Raw genomic sequence first — 19658 nt, 5'->3', positions numbered from 1 at the left:
TCCTCCAGCTCACAACATACGTCACCCTAAGTTGACGTGGAGGGAAGGAGCGTGAACGACTGTCTGATCATCTCGTTTACTGCTCTCAAACATTCCGTAAAATGATCAAGAAATTTGACAAGAAGGATGAGGAGTCTGGTAAGATCAATATTAAATACATGTTGACCATTATAGAATCAGTACTGTATAAATAGCATCTTATTTCAGCGGCCGAAATGGTGTCAGCTGTTTTGCTAAGAGCGTCTGCAGGCCACAGCACAACATCTGTAACTGAAAATATAACTTATTTAACACTTCAAATGAATGTGCATGTTCCAGTTTTATACTTAATTCTGTCTAAGAGTGGCTGTTTAACCAGTAGTAGCTGTGTGATTTTGCAGTATCCTGTAATATGTTTATTTAATCTTTAATTAGTTAGCTAATGTGCTAGCAGTTCGCTTTATTGATGTAAGTTGCAATATAAATGTCAACAATGAAAATCCTATATTTGCTTCGTGGATTTTCTCGATAAGCTTTTAGACGTTTAAAGGCATTTTCTGATTTAGGTTGATTCAGTTTGGATAAATGACTGCAAAGGGACCACATAGATGCTATTCTCTCAGGTCATAAAAACTTCACCTACAATGCTGTTAATCTATAATCTTCCGACAGTTCAGATTGAGAAGATCTAACTCTTTGGTTTTAGTTTACTTTGCATATAGGAGTTACATATCATATCTGTGACTAATATTGCTGTTTTGAAGTGAACTCAGACGAAGAGTCACATTGAGATGCTGTTTGTCCTTTTAAAACTTATTCTGTGTGCACTTTTCTAGAAGAAAAGACATTTTATGATTTTATATATTGTTTTTTTAATGAAGACACTTTAGTTTAGACACTTTAAGTAGCTTTAGATGATTGACAGCTGTATTTTGATGTGTTTAGGAAGTGGCTCAAACCCCTTTCAGCATCTGGAGAAGAGTGCTGTACTACAGGAGGTGAGTTTGATGCATCTGAATCTTAAAATCTGCTGGCCTTGATGGTCTTGATCCCATGTTCTTAAAAGCAGCATCCCGCATTATTGCCGCTCCCGTCACAAGACTCTTTAACATGTCCCTACAGCTTTCTGAGTTCCCTATTGATTGGAAATCAGCCATAATTTTTCCCCTCTTCAAAGGGGGTTCTGAATCTGATCCAAATTGTTATCGCCCAATTTCCATTCTACCATGTCTTGCCAAAGTTCTGGAGAAGCTCGTCCTAAAACAGTTAAATGATTTTCTGGATAAAAATCATATATTATTTGACATGCAATCTGGTTTTCGGGTAGGACATGGGTGTATAACAGCTATCACAAAGGTCCTTGACGAGATAATTACAGCATTAGACAGCAAACAGGTCTGTATTGCCACCTTTATAGACCTCGCCAAGGCCTTTGACTCTGTAGACCATAGGATCCTTTTACATAAGCTTTCCAGTATTGGTCTGTCCTCTTCTAGCTGTGTTTGGTTTGCCAATTATCTTACCAACCGTGTCCAGCAATTGAAGGTGGAAAATATTATGTCAGACCCACTTAATATCTCTAAAGGAGTGCCTCAAGGCTCCATCCTGGGCCCAACCCTTTTTTCTATTTATGTCAATGACATAGCCAAAGCTGCTGGCACCTCTAGGATACATCTTTATGCAGATGATACCATTCTTTATTCAGTTGGTTCCTCTCCCAATTCTGCGGCTTCCAGTCTTAAACTCAGCTTCACCTCTATAGAGCAGTTTTTTTATAATCTCCACCTTCAAATTAACACCAGTAAGACTAAATGTATCCTTTTTAGCCGAAAACCAGTTACCGAGACTCCACTTATAATCACCTGCATGAACGGTATGGCTCTGGAGTATGTCAAAAAATATAAATATCTAGGTATATGGTTGGATTCATCTTTGTCATTCATCACACACATCATTAACCTTCAAACAAAAGTCAAAGCTAGACTAGCTTTTCTTTTCCGCAATAAAGCTTCCTTTACTCATGCTACCAAATGCACCCTTGTTAAGATGACAGTACTGCCAATTTTGGACTATGGTGATATTATCTATAGAATGGCACCAAATACAGCTCTAAAGAAACTTGACACACTTTATCATTCAGCCATCCGTTTTGTCACTAATGTACCCTTTCACACTCATCATTGTGACTTGTATAAACGGGTGGGTTGGCCCTCCCTTCATACTCGGCGGCTCCATCACTGGTTTCTCTTCATATATAAAACAATCCTGGGCAAGACACCTCTCTATTTGTCATCTCTTCTTCATGCTGCTCATAACGTCTATCATACAAGATCAAGTAATTTGATTAAATTTAGTACCCCTCCTACTTCTACTATCTTTGGACGTAATGCCTTCCGCTTTGCAGCAGTACACGACTGGAATATACTACAAAACACACTGAAACTTACATCTCTGATTTCAATTTCCACCTTTAAACAAAACCTCCAAAATTACATAGTTGACTCTTGTTCCTGCTGACAATTACGAACTATATTTACACACACTTATTTAAGCACCTTTTCTTTTTTCTTTTTCTTTTTTACTGTTACCTTTTTTAATTCAATTGCTTGTTCTATGTGTGTTATGTGTTTGACTATGTACAGTTTTATAGTATGTCCTTATTGATTTTTGTAGCCTCTTGGCCAGGTCATGTTTGTAAATGAGAAGTGGTTCTCAAACAGTTTACCTGGATAAATAAAGGTTAAATAAAAAATAAAAAAAATGATGTAAACATCTGTTTAGTACTGATTACATTGCATGTTTGTTTCAAAGGCTCGGATTTTCAATGAGACACCCATCAATCCGAGAAGATGTCTGCATATCCTCACGAAGATCATCTACCTGCTCAACCAGGTGCATTATTATATGTTACTTCGCCAGCAGTTTTCTACTACAGTTTCTGTTTTTTTTTGCTCTCTATGGACTGAGCCATCATTAACCTCCTTTATTATTCAGGGTGAACACTTTGGAACCACAGAGGCCACTGAAGCTTTCTTTGCCATGACAAGACTGTTCCAGTCTAATGATGTAAGAAACTCCCTTTTAACTGTTTTTAAAAGACAAAGCCTATATCTAGAAATGGTATGGCCAATGGATGCATATTGCATAATGTGTAATATAATATAGTTAATGACAGCAACAAATTATGCACAATAATTTTCACACAAAATTTGCCAAAGCATACAGTTATTGGACAATACAAATCTGGCTGATATATCTGTCTTTATCACTTCCAGGTTTATTGTTAAAAGTAATAATTACCCAGAGTTTCTATTAAAAAAAAAATATTTGGAATGAAGCCTAAATTAAATTAAATATACAATTTTACATATTTAAAAACCATAGATACAAAAATAAATAAATACAAAATGACAGTAACACACTAGAAAATGACAAAAAAAAAAAAAAATGTACAAGGAAATGTACAAATCAAAGCTAATTCAAAATATTAATAGAAATTATAATGGTAAGTAACAATAAATAATATGAGAATAACACTAATCACTACTTGCTATTTTAGTTATTCAATTGACAATTAATTATTTTCATGCAAATAATGTGTTTTCCGCTATTAGCTGATGTTTTGAATTTAAATTCAGAACAAAATTTATTTATATGTAATAATTTGAAATTTTTGCCTCTTGTTTTAGCAAACCCTGAGAAGAATGTGCTACCTGACTATAAAGGAGATGGCCAACATCTCAGAGGATGTGATCATTGTTACAAGCAGGTGAGCGGTTCATGTTGCCATGGCAGCATATTTCTTATTTGCATATGGAAATTTGTGCACACGCTGCCAATATTACCTAATGAAGAACGCTGATTAATGTTTTGTTTGTGTCTCAGCTTGACAAAGGACATGACTGGTAAAGAGGATGTTTACAGAGGACCGGCAATCAGAGCTCTCTGCAGGATCACTGATGTGAGTCTCAACTGTTTGCAAACTCCTTTATCTCTGTGTGTAGGAGACTTAATTTGCTATCAGTGAGAAACAAACTATAAATAAACTGATGGAACTGATATAAATGATCCTTCCAACTGTGCTTCTTCCATCTCGTCCATCAGACCACCATGCTGCAGGCGATTGAACGATACATGAAACAGGCCATCGTGGACAAAGTGCCCAGCGTCTCCAGCTCTGCTCTGGTCTCCTCTCTGGTAAAATCACAACCTAGTCTTATTTTTGTAATATTTATCTCCACCCCCATCTGTTATTTTTAATAGAAACTAGTCAGTTTACCACTTAACAGTTTATTACACTTATTCCCACCCCTAACGTTATGGTTCTGGGTAATGTAGCTGTGTTTGTGTATTTCTACTTCAGCACATGGTGAAGATGAGCTTTGATGTGGTAAAACGCTGGGTCAACGAAGCTCAGGAGGCAGCTTCAAGTGATAACATCATGGTGCAGGTTAGTGAGATGTTTGCATCCATTGTCTTATGAGTTGATGGTCTGTCTGTCTCTAATAAAATGGAATCTCTCTCCACAGTACCATGCTCTGGGTCTTCTGTACCACCTGAGGAAAAATGACCGTCTGGCTGTGACCAAGATGCTTAACAAATTCACCAAATCTGGCCTCAAATCTCCATTTGCTTACTGCATGATGATTCGCATTGCCAGTAAACTGCTGGAGGTGACAGAAGGAGGGTATGTGTGTTGGACATCAGCTTTTTCAGGCTCATTAACATTATGCAGTTGCTTATAATGTAAACTTACCTAGTCGGTCTACATGTGGTTTAATAGACACGATAGTCTGCTGTTTGACTTCATTGAGAGCTGCTTGAGGAATAAACATGAGATGGTGGTTTATGAAGCAGCCTCCGCCATCGTCCACATGCCCAATTGTACTGCCCGTGAGCTGGCTCCTGCTGTGTCTGGTTAGTGTTTCCTCTTTGCTTTCTTATCAGCATCAGAGTACACTAGATGCTCAAATGAATTCTGCCTTTTTTTTCTCTTTCCATAGTTCTCCAGCTGTTTTGCAGCTCTCCCAAAGCAGCCCTGCGTTATGCAGCTGTACGGACCCTTAATAAGGTTGGTTTGAACAGGATTGAATTTATAACTAGTTGCAGTATCATCAGCTACCACATGGAGACACCAAAGAACACATTTTTAGGTGAAACATTAAAATTCTGAAGAAGTGATTTGACCACAAACAATATATTTTTTTCCCTTGTTCACACAGGTGGCAATGAAGCACCCGTCAGCGGTGACCGCATGCAACCTGGACCTGGAGAACCTGATCACTGACTCCAACCGCAGTATCGCCACCCTGGCCATCACCACTCTGCTGAAGACCGGCAGCGAGAGCAGCGTGGACCGCCTTATGAAGCAGATCTCATCCTTCGTCTCTGAGATCTCAGACGAGTTCAAGGTGACTTCACGACCCAGACAGTGAATTAACAAAAATTTCGACAACAAACACATGCTTCAGATGCATATTCAATCATATTTCAGGAGTTCTATTAGTTTTGCCTGTGATAATTTTCCTGTAAACTGTGTGTTTTCATAACCAATTGGTGTGTTTGTTTTCCAGGTGGTTGTGGTCCAGGCCATCAGTGCCCTGTGCCAGAAGTATCCTAGAAAGCACAGCGTGATGATGAACTTCCTTTCAAACATGTTGAGAGATGATGTAAGTTCATTCAAGGACATTCTCTGTTATTAAACTGGAGTCTCGTAATCTCTTTTCTTGTGCCAAACCACACAACCGGATTTATACTTGATGCCCTTAAAAACTGGTTTACTTCTGATCTGTATTTTAATATCGCCAAAAATATCTGGGAAAAAAAACCTTTACTTTTTCTATTCTGTTTAATTTTTTTTCCCCCTTTTGTAGGGTGGCTTTGAGTACAAGAGAGCCATCGTGGATTGTATCATCAGTATCATAGAGGAAAACCCAGAGAGTAAGGAAACGGGCTTGGCCCATCTGTGTGAGTTTATCGAGGATTGCGAGCATACCGTACTGGCCACTAAAATCCTCCACCTGCTGGGGAAAGAGGGCCCACGTACCCCCACCCCCTCCAAATACATCCGTTTCATCTTCAACCGTGTGGTGCTGGAGAGCGAGGCGGTGCGGGCAGGTGGGTAATCTTGCGTGACCTTTGACCTATGTGTTAACCTCCTTGCAATGAGCTTAAAGACCTGCTCGTGCCATCTTAAGATTTCAGGAAGTTCAAGTTCAAGTTGAGCTTTATTGTCATTCCGCTACATGTGGAAACACTATAAACCTATACACAACTAACCTACTGACAGATTTTAACTTAAGTATACTATATATAAATATTTACCCTATACAAACTAAGAGAATAAAGGATAAAAAAATACAAACTATACGAATGCTTCACATAAATACTGTACATGTGCAAAGAGAAACATTTTGAGTCAAGCAGCTGGCTGGGGAACAGAGCAGGATGATTTGTAGTGCATGAGTATGTAAACATACATATATTGCTGAGTCTTTTGTGGGATTGTGTACACGCAGCAGTGTGTGTAAAGTGTCTAGTGCACATAGAGGAGAGTGTGTTACTACAGGTGGTTTGTACAGGCCCACTCACCTGTGTGTAGCACACTTCGAATTGCGCAAAAAAAAAATCCAGTTTTTTTTTTTTTTCTTTGGTGTGGTGAGGTTTGGTTTGGGGGGGGTGGTCGTCCATGTTTCAGGAGGTAGGGGTTTGCATGGGGTTTCAGAGGGGGGCGGGGTGGTTTGAGTTCAGGGCTCTCACAGCCTGGGGGAAAAAGCTGTTGAGCAGTCTGGCGGAGCGGGCTCTGATGCTCCGGTACGTCTTCCTGATGGTAGGAGCTGAAAGAGACTGTGGGAGGGATGGGTGGAAGCTTGTGTTTGCAATACAGCAGTACGGATTTTTTGTTTGAGCGCCCAATAATTAACTGCAGTCCGACTGCAAGTAGTAGTAAATTTAAGATGGTCTGATAATCTGTAATTAACATGATTCCAGAGACTAAATCTGCAGCTTTAGGACATTTAAGCTTTCTTCTGCTCTGACTCTTTTCTCACGTTTTTCTTCAAAGCTGCTGTAAGTGCACTGGCCAAGTTTGGAGCTCAAAACAATGACCTGCTGCCAAGCGTCTTGGTCCTTATGCAGAGGTAGGCCTTCAGCAGCAGGGGGGTAATTATAATGGTAATCTGATTATTAGAGTAAGGAAATGAACAAAGAAATGTTTGGAAATTAATGTGAATGTTAAAATAAATAAAAAGGGAGAAATCCTTTTATTTTTTTGATTGAATTAAAAACGTACTAAATTTAACTAATTAAAATATGATGCAAAATGAAAAATAAAATAGTAAATAGAAACACTTCAACTATTTGATTAACGATGCAAAGCTGAAAATAGTCTCCCTCTCTCTATATGTAATACTAAAGAGATTTTTTTTTTTTAAAATAATTAATTTATTTGAATGGATTAAAAACAATTGTGCAAAGCACTGAGCAGAGAGTATAAAAACAATATTTTTTCCCAAAAAGTGAAATTTTTTGATTTGATTAAATTGGTTTCAAATATGCATAATACAATAATATATATATTTATATATATATATTTTTTTTCTTTCCTTTTTGTTAACTTTTTTTTCAGTATTTTTTTTTTTAACCACTTTTCTATAAAAATATCTAATATCTACCAGAATATTGTCATAATGTTGCTTATTGCCCATTTCTTGAGGGAAACATTTTAAGGTGCTAATTTACTGTGTTTCTGTCAGGTGTATGATGGACAGTGATGATGAGGTGAGAGACAGAGCCACATTCTACATGAACGTCCTTCAGCAGAAGCAGAAGGCCTTGAATGCCGCTTACATCTTCAATGGTGAGGGTTTGTGTTTAAGTGTTGGTTGCAGTTGTTCTGGATAGATAAGATTCTTATTGTGTATCTGTTGTTGTATTTAATATGATTCAGCTGATGAATGGTTTGTTCGCAGGTCTGTCCGTATCTGTTCCCGGACTGGAGAAATCCCTCCACCAGTATACATTGGAGCCCTCTGAGAAAGCGTTCGACATGAAGACAGTTCCCTTGGCCACCGCGCCCATCACCGAACAGAAAACAGGTGTGAACCTGAGCTTCAGCAGGCCAATAACTTCATTAATCATCATAATCCATTGCAGAATATTTTCATAGTAACGTATGCTCAAAAAAAATCTAATCTAATTTGGATGCTAATCATTTTATGTCTTAACCTGGTTTTAGGGTAAATCCCAGAGTTTAATCAAAACTGCTCAAATTGAAAAAAAAGTTCACTTCATTTTTCTCTTTCATGCCAGAAATCGCACCTGTGGCAACAAGCAAACTACCTGAAAGGCTTACACCTTCCCGCCAAGACATTTACCAAGGTAAGAAGATTAGCTAATTAGCCAAACAATGCATGTGGCATCATTAAACCAGTGTCTGAAGCAAACCACTTTTCAACTGGTCCCCTTATTTTTCTCCCTCAGAGCAACTTGCAGCCATCCCAGAATTCCAGGGCCTGGGTCCCCTGTTCAAGTCGTCCGATCCGGTTCAGTTAACAGAAGCAGAGACTGAGTATGTGGTGCGCTGTATCAAACACACTTTCGTAAATCACATGATCTTCCAGTTCGACTGCACCAACACGCTGAACGACCAGCTGCTGCAGCGGGTTCTGGTCCAGATGGAGCCATCGGAGGCGTACGAGGTGCTACATTTCGTACCTGCACCAAGTCTACCCTACAGCCAGCCCAACTCCTGCTACAGTCTGGTCCGGTTACCAGAGGATGACCCCACAGCAGGTCAGACATGATTGATTTGCAGTGTAATGTCAACTTTTCTTGCTTGGGCAGAGAATAGATGAACAACAAATAGATGTTGTTTCCCATAATGAGTTTTGTTTTGTTGTTTGCATTTGTCTTAGTGTCTTGCACGTTCAGCTGTACAATGAAATACCTGGTCCGGGACTGTGATCCCAACACGGGAGAGCCTGATGATGATGGTTATGATGATGAATATGTGGTATGTGAATTTTCCAAATCTGTTCAAAATTGATGAAAATTTGAACATTATCAGTGGCCATTCCTCATTGAATGTCTTGTCCACAGCTGGAAGATTTGGAGGTGACAGTCGCAGACCACATACAGAAGGTGTTAAAACCAAACTTTGGTGCAGCGTGGGAGGAGATCGGAGACGAGAATGAGAAAGAAGAGACATTTGCTTTGGCCACAGTCAGAACTTTAGATGGTAAGTTTGTTTAAAGGAATAGTTTGAAAATTGAAAAATGAAAATTTGCTGAAAAATATACTTGCCCCAGGCCTTCCAAAATGTAAATGAGTTTTTCTTCATTGGAAATTAAAGGGGTCATATGATGCGATTTTAAATTTTTCCTTTCTCTTTGGAGTGTTACAAGCTGTTCATGCATATATAAGATCCCTGAAGTTGCAAAGACTTAAGTCTCAAAACCAAAGAGAGATTCTTTATAAAAGTTAAGACTAGACCACGCCCTGCTAAAACGGCTCATTCAAACACGCCCCCACATGTCTACATCACGGTGTGGGAAGATTTCCAAAACACCGCCCAAATGTACACGCAAAGAAAGGCGGCGTAACTTTTACGGAGGACTATTTCCTGAACCTTGAAGAGTAGCCTACAATGTTGGCTTACACCAAGGCTGTTTCTATAAAGTGGGGCAAGTCCTACTTTGCAAGGACAGTTTGGTGCTTCTGACTATTTAAAGAATTTGCCACTGATGATTCAAACGCGAGTTTTGAGCTGTGTAGAGTAGTGTTTGTTTGTCGTTTCTCCGATCACAAATGGAGACATAGTAATGTTTACGCGGCATGATGCAACACGTAAAAAGACAGTATAAGTCATTATAATCGGTAAGTAATGTCCCCACTGGGTGCAACAAATGCCTCGTTTATAATGGGTTTTATTGTTTTTGTGTCGTCTCGCGACACTGCATGAAGGGTGTAACATTTCCATCTCACGCTTGAGGTATTCAGCCAATCACAACACACTGGATAGCTGGCCAATCAGAGTACACCTCGCTTCCCAGAACAATGAGCTTTGTAAAAATCGATGCGTTTCAGAAAGACGGAGCATAGAGGAGCAACAATAATGTACAGTATGTGGAAAATGTGTTTTTTGAACCTTAAACCGCATAAACACATTGTATTACACCAAATACACAAAATAATGTTCTTTTTAGCAACGTCATATGACCCCTTTAAGCATTACATCACTTGCTCACCGATTTATCCTCTGGAGTGAATGGGTGCCATCAGAATGAGAGTTTAAACAGCTGATTAAAAACAACACCACTCCAGTCCATCAATTGCCATCTTTCTAAGTTAAAAGCTGCATGTTTGTAAGAAAATCCATCAAAGCATTTTAATTTTAAACCATTGCTTCTGGCCAAAATCTGTCATCAACAATAACGGTTCCTCAGGAAAAAAAAATAAAAATAAGTACATCCCCAGATTTTCATATTTGGGTGAACTGTAACTTTTTAAAATCTTTTTCAATATCCTCATGGCTATCAGTAAGAAAAACAAATAAAGGTGTTTGATTATAACAGGAAGAGTTTGTGGATGTGACTTGATCATCTCTTTATCATGTTTATCTTCACAGAGGCAGTAAATAACATTATCAGCTTCTTGGGCATGCAGCCTTGCGAGCGCTCAGACAAAGTTCCTGAAAACAAGAACTCGCATGTTCTGTTCCTAGCAGGTATGTACTCATTGAATCACTCCAGTTGTTTTAAGAGAATTTTAGTTCCTGAAATGTGTATTGGATATTCATTTTCTGACTGATGAGGTTTATGATCTTTTCTTTCTGAAGGTGTGTTTAGGGGAGGTCATGATGTATTGGTGAGGGCACGTTTGGCTCTGGCTGATGGGGTCACTATGCAGGTGACTGTTAGGAGCACAGACGAGAATGTGGTGGATGTCATCCTGGCTTCTGTCGGCTAAACGAGTAATGTTTGAGTGACCTGGTCACATGCCAATCAATCTGGGTCATTGTGCTTTTATGTGTATCTATATAGTAGCTCTATAACATTTCTCACAACCATCTTTGTGACTTGACATGAATCCTCGGAGTCTGAAACATCCTTTCTTTATTTGGTCTGTTCTGTTTGGAGAGATTTCTAAAATATTGTGCCACATTAATTCATGTGGAAGAGATCTAAACATTGTTTCTCTGGTACTTGAGCTGTTTTGACTTTGTGTCACAGCTCAGGGGAAACAGTCCTTAACTACAAGCCTTTTCATTTATCAATAATAAAAACGAAAACAGTACAAAACTTGTGTTTTAGTGGGGGCTTTTCTACACAAAACGAGACAATTCATACAAAGGTCTTTTTATTTGAATAAAAGCATTCATGCTTGCAACACAAATGTATTTACAATTAATGGCATTGTATTTGAGCAAACTCTTATTGACTTTTGTAATGACTGTTTGGGTATTTGGTACAATATTTTCAGTTTCATGCATTTAAACACATGACTGACATTTCACATACTCTGCGGTTTGTTAATAAATGGATTTGAATATTTTCTAACAATTTATTTGAGGCAATATTCCACTCATTACTCATCTCAGAATGAGTTGATAAAGCTGAGATAGGCATTAAAGAAGCCTGTGGGATCCTCCAGCTGTGGATAATGACTCACATTCTCATCTAGAACTGATAATGTGGATCTCTGCACTAGTTTCTGCACTAGGAAAAGAGACCAGGAAAAGTGGTTAAAAAATATTTCCAGTGTAATAGTTCCCAGATTATCTACAGCAAAAGCTTGTTCTGTCTTTCTCACATCTTAGCTGTTTCATCTTTATATGTTTAGTTCCAACTTGAAATCACCAGTTTTACTTATAGTAAAGAACGAACCCTCTAGGGACAGATGTGCAATGCTTCACATTCTTGCTCCTAAAGGCACACCAACAGTGCACATTTTTAAAACTCTTCCTAATCAAACACACCTGATTCAACTCCTTCAACTCAGCCTCCAAGAGCTTGGTGGTTAGGAGACACTGCCTGCGTCCCAATGTGACGTGACGTGACATACTGCCAAGTATGGTGACCCATACTCGGAATTCGTGCTCTGCATTTAACCCATCCAACGTGCACACAAACAGCAGTGAACACACACCGTGAACATACACCAACAAATGGAGCAGTGGGCAGCCATTTATGCTGCGGCGCCCGGGGAGCAGTTGGGGGTTCGGTGCCTTGCTCAAGGGCACCTCAATCGTGGTATTGAGGGTGGAGAGAGCGCTGGACATTCACTCCCTGCCAGCCCGAGACTCGAACCCACAACCTTTGGATTACAAGTTCGACTCTCTAACCATTAGGCCATGACTTCCCCGTGTGCATACTATCCATCCTAAATTCTATCTATATTAGTAATTTTCAATTCTATTTAGGGCAGATAGGGTGGATAGCATGCACACTGGGACGCATGGATTGAAGTAGTGGGCAATTACTGTGCTTTTAACTCAAAAGATTCAATTCATGAGGAACTAGATTGGAACATTTTTGAAAGTCATCTTTTAAAATTACATACAGAAGTAACAATGCTCTTTCAAGATATTATGCATAACAAAGTAAAAAAAAAAAAAAAAAGGCTAATAATCAATTCTATGTAACTGCAAACTGTGACTCAGAGGATAAATCACTGCCTTTCATACAAGAAAGACTTGGTTCTAATCTCATTATTTCTTTACTACTTTTACTTCTCTGTGTGTAAATTCTCTCTGCAAAAACAGACAATAATCATCCAATCTCAGTGGCTCGAGAAGTGTTTTGTACCCAGAGTCCTGCACGACAGTCAAATGGTTTCAGATGCTGAGGAGAGAAGGCGTTGTAATTTTATATCAGAGACTAGAGTACAAATCCCACTGTTGCTTAGTTTAAATTGCTGTCATTGCATACAACAAACCACCCAAAAATGCCATCTGCATTGTGAAAGCCATGATGGTGCAGTGGCTAAACATGTTGGTTGTGGACAAGGCTGCAATAGAAGCGCAGGTTCAAAGACCACCTGTGTATTGGGATTGAAATCAACCAACAAAAAGACTGCATGAGGGGATGTCAACGTTATGTGTTTTGAAAGTGAAGATTCAGCAAATATTTTTAAGTTTTTATCCAATTAATGAAACACCTGAGATTTGAACCCAGGGCTCATGTAGGAACAAAGTCTTGTGCCATGACTTCTTACCACTGGGCCAACACCTTCTCACATAAACAATACAATTTTTTTTTGCAATGATTAAGAAAATCAACATGCACATTTAAAAAAAAAAATTAAAATACTTCTTATAGCGATATTAATAACATTAGTGTAGACAGAGTTAATAAATATAAACTGACATATCTACTTACTTGTAGAGCTGGATGAACTCAGGATGTGGATTAACTGCATCTAGTGGTCCATAAATCATGTGCACTACAAAGTAAAAAAAAAGTGATAAATCAGTGACATTTGCAAAGTAAAAATGTTAAGGATGTTGTAAATTCCCATTACACAGCCTAAAGTGATTTAACTAGTAATTATCTTCCAAAGCACAAAACCAACCCTCCTGTCCTACAGTATGAGCATTAACATGCTTGTCCTGCTGCACTGCTTGTATAATATAGTGTATATGTTGTACACCACACTACTGCATTCAACTATTTAAATGTTTACTAAATATATACCATCACCTCAAACTCTTATTGCCTGGGGTGCAGACGGCCTAAGCAGCTTCCACAGTGATTTTCATTGGATTAAACTACTAAGCTTCAATAGCACTGCCCATAGCGGAGTTTTTAAGTATTCACACACCTCATTCTTGTAGCATGACGGCTACTCCAGCACTTCGTACCACAGTATGAATGGTGTGTGTACTCACATGGTGTTGAAGTGGCGGTTAGAGCCCCGACCCATCTCTCTCTGTGTTTGAGCCTCTGGTTAATGTACTGCAGGATACTGGGCAAGACACGATAACAACAAACGATAGTTGGTGACGGTTATTATTAAAAGCAAAGCAATGCAAGTGCAACACATGGAGACGTTTGGACACCTGTCCATGACCAGATTTCCATTGTTAAAGCAAATTCCCGTCCACATGTCCCAGAACTCGGCTTCTGTTGGCTGGGTGTACGGTCCAAACACATCCCTTATTCTGTAGGATAAATAAATCATGCTAGCTGTGACCTAAATCCTTCAATTGCTAATATTATATAAGTAAATTATTTCCAATTATATGTGTAAAGTCCAACGAATAGTTTGAACTGTGAATTACAGAGCATAAAAGTAAACACCTTCCCATTCTTCACTCACCCTCTAGAGAAAAGCTGGAAGTTTATTAGTCGGGTAAGTACAGGTGAAATGAAACCAGAGTCCTTCAGCACCTATAGATGACCAAAGATTGAAAATATTCACGTCTCATATTTAAAAACGAAAACAAACATGTTTATAACTGTCCCACTCACTTTCTGAACAAATCTTGGATAACGAGTCTCTGAGAGGCAGAGGATGTTTATCGTGACGTGTCCACTTCTATTATGGTCACTCCTGTGTGTTTAACTGCACGTGAGAACCAGCCAGATCATATTGACAGGGGCATTAAGCTAAATAATGCCGAGAGACTTTTACGGATCCTTAGGGCTCACCTGTACAGTAACTCGAGAGCTACAGTGTCTCCATAATCATGTGACCGGATGTTGATCCTCTGCTCTGACAGACCCAAATGAGCAACCAGGGCCTCCACCACACTGGCCTGCTCGAAGATGGAGTAACGGTGTGGTCGCTGGAGTTTGTTAGATAGAATTAATTATTCAAATCACAGATAATAAAATACATTATTTTTATAAAAATCAGTAGTTGTGAGTGACTCGTGTCTTTTATCTCACCGGTTTGTCTGAAAAACCAAAGCCAAGGAAGTCGAGGGCGATGAGTCAGAGAATCCCAGACCTTCAAAACAACAGAATGAGATTCAAGAAACACCACGGTGTGTCCAGTCACTGTCTATAAATTGCTCTCAGTTTATTGCTGCTTTACTGAAATGTTAATGCAGTTTTACACCACAAAACGACTTACCTTATACCAGTCATAGCTGGAAGTAGGAAAACCATGAAGCAGCAAGAGGACATCAGAGCTTCCCACGACACCAACTGACTCTATTGACAAAGGGGAATACAGTACATTACTATGTCATGTATATACAGTGTATATATATATATATATATATATATATTTGTGTGTGTGTGGAATGGAAATAAGAAAGTGTCCGTTTATAAACAAAGCTTGTGATATACCTTTATAGAAGATGTTATTGCCTCTGAATGTGAAGAAGTGACCGGAGGAGCACCAGGTGTTGAGCGCAGGTGAGAGCTGTGGCGGAGGGATATGCAGAGGAATGCACAACAGACCCACCACTCCCTGCTCACACGACGGGTCGATCCGCACTCACTTTCATTCTGCTGCAGACAGGGTAGGCTGTTATTTCTTTGTGCTTTACTGCATTGAATTAACATAGTAAATTGTTATTTTATTGCTGGAGTGAGAGGTAGAGACGAGCGGTTTGGATGCGTGTAATCCAAGACAGAAGGATTATGATTATTAAAGCCTGTATCAAAATGACTTTTGATATTCAGTCACCATGATTTTGCCAAGTAAGACATGTTCCTGGATCAACATTATTTTCCAAAACATAGACCTAACCCTACCCATACTTTATCTCTAAAATCAGAGGGAAATGATGAACAAAAACTGACATTTCCTGTAAACTTATCCCTCAACTCTGATTGGTTGTTTGGAATGTTGTTCCAGGATCAACAAGGATGTTGATCCAGGAACATTTTGCTGCATTTTGTTGCCAACTAATTTTCGGAAGTTGCTAAAGGCAGGACAAATTGTTGCTAAAAGTTGCTATTGTGATGACATTGTGATGTCATTGCGCAAATGCATCATTATGTAATCACACCGCAAAACTGCATAGAATATACAATCAGATCACTCCAATCTTAGCAAAAAATATGATAATGAATATGATTTGAAATGTTAATTTAGATTTTGTTAGTAAAACTAAAATATAAATATAATAATATTAAAATATATATTTTTTTAAATTACAACATTAAATTATTGAACATTTACACATTTTTGAACGATTATATTTTATGTAGGCCTATTTTCTAATTAACTAGTAAAAGTACACATTCTGAACGATTCTATTTTTAAGCAGTGTACACTTCAAGAAAATAGGGCACAATGTACTGTGATAATTTGAAGAAATTTTCTGTATTGGTTTTTCACAGGTTTTCCATTTTTCTACAATATTTTTTAAACTGATCAACAAGTGCAGGTACAAACTAATAACAAGGTGTTATCATAAATGAACAATTTTTACAGAACAGTTGCAACTAGCAACTTAATTTACGTGATATGTGTACTGCTAGACACCTTAAATTTCCTCTTTTTTTGTGTGTAATCTATAGAGAAAAATGTGTGCTTTTTTATCATTCGAGTCACAGTTGCTAAAAGTTGCCCAATTGTTTTTTTTTTAAATAGCTCAATTTGTTGCTAGGTGTTTTTTGAAGAAAAGGTTGCTAAGGTAGTCTGAAAAGTTGCTAAATCTAGCAACAATGTTGCTAAGTTGGCAACACTGTCAGTGACAACGGAGAGAATTTTGAGGAATTAAATGAAGAGGAACCTGCATGGCTTGGCGATGATATGTTAATATGACCGTGGTGAATAATTTTGATGAACAACCCACTTTCATGTTATTTATATACATATATAATATAATAATCGGGCTTTGATCATCTTTAGGACTAATCTGTTCTGTGTTTCTCAGGCTAGACGCTAGGACAGAATTAGACAACTTTCATAAATGTTTAATGGAGTTTTTTTGTACTAAAAGTATTTTTGGGAAGATGTTGCATCAGCTGAACAATTGGCATCTCGTTAAACTGCAGTATAATCCATTGAACACACTGTACTTGTGTACGCTACTGTGTGAAACATTTTCTGGATGTGGTAGAAGCTGGAATGCCAGAATGCAATCATTTAAGATGACTGGGAGAGGATGACCCAGTCCCTTAATCAATCCTTTTTATTCTGTATTTTGGGGTTTGATGCTGTTATTTAAAGCTAGATAACATTAATAAAGGGTGAGAGAGATAAAGCATCTAAATTTACAGTCAGATTAAGAAAATAAGACCGAGTGAGTGTGTGTTTGAAGGGGTTTAGAGTCCATTAGGCTGTTGTTACTTATGTTCTACAAACGTCCCTCTGCAAATCCAAGCCCGACTGACCACAGCCTATTGCCTATTAAGCACTGGCAGGTCTTGCATCTGCAAAACTGGTCTTTCAAGCACTGACTGAACAAAATCACTAGCTAAAGAACATTTTCTTTGAATACATTTCCCCCCTTCTTTTAATGTTTTGGTACAATATCATTTTAACACTATTGCAGCTGCAGTTTACCATTTTACAACCGCTTTCAATAGAAATGTACTGAATTTGTGTTCATTAAGCAAAGCTTTTCTGCAGAGTTACTTCCATCTTGTGGCTAAAAAGATAAAGCGCAACTACTATGAACAGCTTAGGACTTGAGTACCATAATCGTGCATTTAAACACACAGGAGTGACCCCCAAATATTCCTTAACTTATTAAAAAAAAAAGCCACAAAGTGGGAAAAATATTCCAGCTGATTTAGCATAAAATCTATCCAGATTGTTGATTTTCCCTATATTTAAGCAGATCATTCCTCCAAATGCATGTATGCTTTACAAAAGAACAATATTTTACGTGCATTTTAAAAGATGTCTTAATGTCCATTTGTTCTGTTGCCATTTATTAATGCAGATATACTTAGGAGGAGCTGCCTAATTATCCAAATCTCCAGCACATTTATAGGCTATTGTCCTTTAAAGTTTTACTATAATGTGCCCAAAAAAACAACACAAAATTAGTTGTAAACTAAAATTTTAAGCATATATTTTAGTATAAAATAGCATTCTACTCAAACCAAAAAGATGGAATATATTTTCTCCCTTGTTTTTTTTTATATAGGCCTAAGCTATTCCTCAGCCATGCTTAAAGACATCAGATTTTAACGGTCATGATTTTATCCAGTGCTAAAATTTTGGCCGGTGGGATCTGGGACCCCATAAGAAGTAAAAAAAATATGCTTAGGGGGGTCCCCTAGATATTTTTATTTTAGTAAAGATAACAAAGACAAATCTGATTAAATTCACACCGTTTTATACGGTATTCAGTGAATATCGTGAATTAATCATTTAAAGTTTACTCCTTGCTTGGTGCTGCTTCGGTGAAGCCAACTTTAGTGAAAAAATTGTGACTAATGAACCTCTACTCGGTGTCAGGAAGAGAGAGCTTCTTAGGCTACTGATTTTTCTGAGGGGTAAATTTCTGTCTCTCTCTCTCTCTCTCTTTGTCTTTCTACTATATTCATCCAGTCCATGTTGGTGCTTTTGTGTTCCAGGAAGCATGCGCTCATTTTTCATTATTACTATTTTAAACACTTTATCAGTTATCGCAAAGTCATCAAAACTGACTCGTGGCATCCAAACTAATTATTTTGTGACCAAACATGTCAAAAATAAGTCAAAATAATTATGCATGACATTCTATGTCACAGAAATACAATCCGGTCACACAGGGCCATGCACAGACATTTTGAGGGGCAGTGGCCTAAACCAAAAAAGGGGCACTAAGACACAAATTATCCAGTTGTTACAAATATACAATTAAAAGAGAAGACAGCACACTCTGTAATAATTTCAGATTATAGTTAAGATAGCGTTTCTTAATTTGCATGTGTTGTGAGGATTTGCAGCGCATGTGCTGTCAAAATGATGAAGATGTTTTCTTGATTTGCTGGTGTTTTTTTCTATTTGCATGTGTTTTCTGAAGTTGCAGCGCGTTGAGCTCTCTCGGCCACCGTAGGGTTTGCAAACAATTAGACTTATCTTCTTATCGATGCTTTTTCCTGTTTCAAAATAATAAGAATGTGACGTATTTGGACACAGGCGTGGCTTGTGACGTCACGCTTGGATGTGGGCGGGGTTGGATGTCCACTGCAGGCTGCAGCATGTGAAACCCATTTGTGAAATTGCTCAGTAAGGCTGGAATTTTGACATTTTCACTTGTAAACGATTCCTATAAATTATTCCTGTCCTACTGCTGAATCTGACAGTGACAGCCTTCAGTGAGTTTGGAAGCAATCTGTTTTTATTCTTTTTTTTAATAGACATTTCAATGTATTTTTTAAGTTATTTCTATAGCGCTTTACACTATCTATCATTACTATCTATTGTTTATATATCTATCATTGTTGTTCCTGTCCTAGTCTCTTATGTACTGGCATATGGATATTATGATCAAATATATATGTATTTTTTCACATTATACAGTGCCTTGCGAATGTATTCATACCCCTTCATTTTTTTCATGTTTTGTTATGTTACTGCCTTATGCTACTGCTTTAAATTACTTTTTTTTCACATCAATCTGCACTCCATACTGGTGTTTATTGTGTTTATTATGTTTATTGACAAGGCAAAAAACAGAACTGTCACAACTTCTTAAATTTATTAAAAATAAAAAAAACTTAAATAAGTACATTGCATAAGTATTCATACCCTTAACTAAATATTTAGGTGAAGCACCT

The 19658-nt window shown here is 38.0% G+C and overlaps 1 protein-coding gene and 1 pseudogene across 2 annotated transcripts; one reads left to right on the top strand and one right to left on the bottom strand.

Annotated features, from left to right (window-relative positions):
• On the top strand, positions 1 to 12576 carry LOC306861255 (coatomer subunit gamma-2-like). The gene is made up of 23 exons (XM_079403434.1): positions 1 to 138; positions 925 to 977; positions 2791 to 2871; positions 2974 to 3045; positions 3669 to 3748; positions 3865 to 3940; positions 4084 to 4176; positions 4343 to 4429; positions 4509 to 4666; positions 4763 to 4896; positions 4983 to 5050; positions 5202 to 5390; positions 5553 to 5648; positions 5853 to 6096; positions 7043 to 7118; positions 7734 to 7837; positions 7950 to 8075; positions 8290 to 8358; positions 8461 to 8772; positions 8895 to 8992; positions 9079 to 9217; positions 10607 to 10705; positions 10817 to 12576. The coding sequence occupies exons 1-23, from the start codon at positions 102 to 104 to the stop codon at positions 10945 to 10947; spliced, it is 2622 nt and encodes an 873-aa protein (XP_079259560.1). The 5' UTR covers positions 1 to 101; the 3' UTR covers positions 10948 to 12576.
• On the bottom strand, positions 11575 to 15436 carry LOC306861852 (mesoderm-specific transcript homolog protein-like; annotated as a pseudogene). Its single transcript has 9 exons — positions 15431 to 15436; positions 15276 to 15351; positions 15058 to 15137; positions 14871 to 14931; positions 14631 to 14767; positions 14039 to 14140; positions 13868 to 13944; positions 13359 to 13422; positions 11575 to 11691 (listed from the first exon to the last, which is right to left on the bottom strand). The product of its transcript is annotated as a mesoderm-specific transcript homolog protein-like (transcript).
• Between the last annotated feature and the right edge of the window lie 4222 nt (positions 15437 to 19658).

The sequence above is a fragment of the Barbus barbus genome (assembly GCF_936440315.1).
Source record: "Barbus barbus genome assembly, chromosome: 42".
NCBI lineage: Eukaryota > Metazoa > Chordata > Actinopteri > Cypriniformes > Cyprinidae > Barbus > Barbus barbus.
The sequence above is the reverse complement of the archived record's forward strand: the minus strand, read 5'-3'. Positions and strand labels throughout refer to the sequence as shown.

Excerpts from the sequence above, each read along its gene's own strand:
- LOC306861255 (XM_079403434.1), top strand. The coding sequence starts at position 102 with ATGATCAAGAAATTTGACAAGAAGGATGAGGAGTCTG. Across the intron at positions 3,749-3,864 it reads GTGATCATTGTTACAAGCAG|CTTGACAAAGGACATGACTG; the intron begins GTGAGCGGTTCA and ends TTTGTGTCTCAG. Across the intron at positions 8,993-9,078 it reads GTTATGATGATGAATATGTG|CTGGAAGATTTGGAGGTGAC; the intron begins GTATGTGAATTT and ends TCTTGTCCACAG.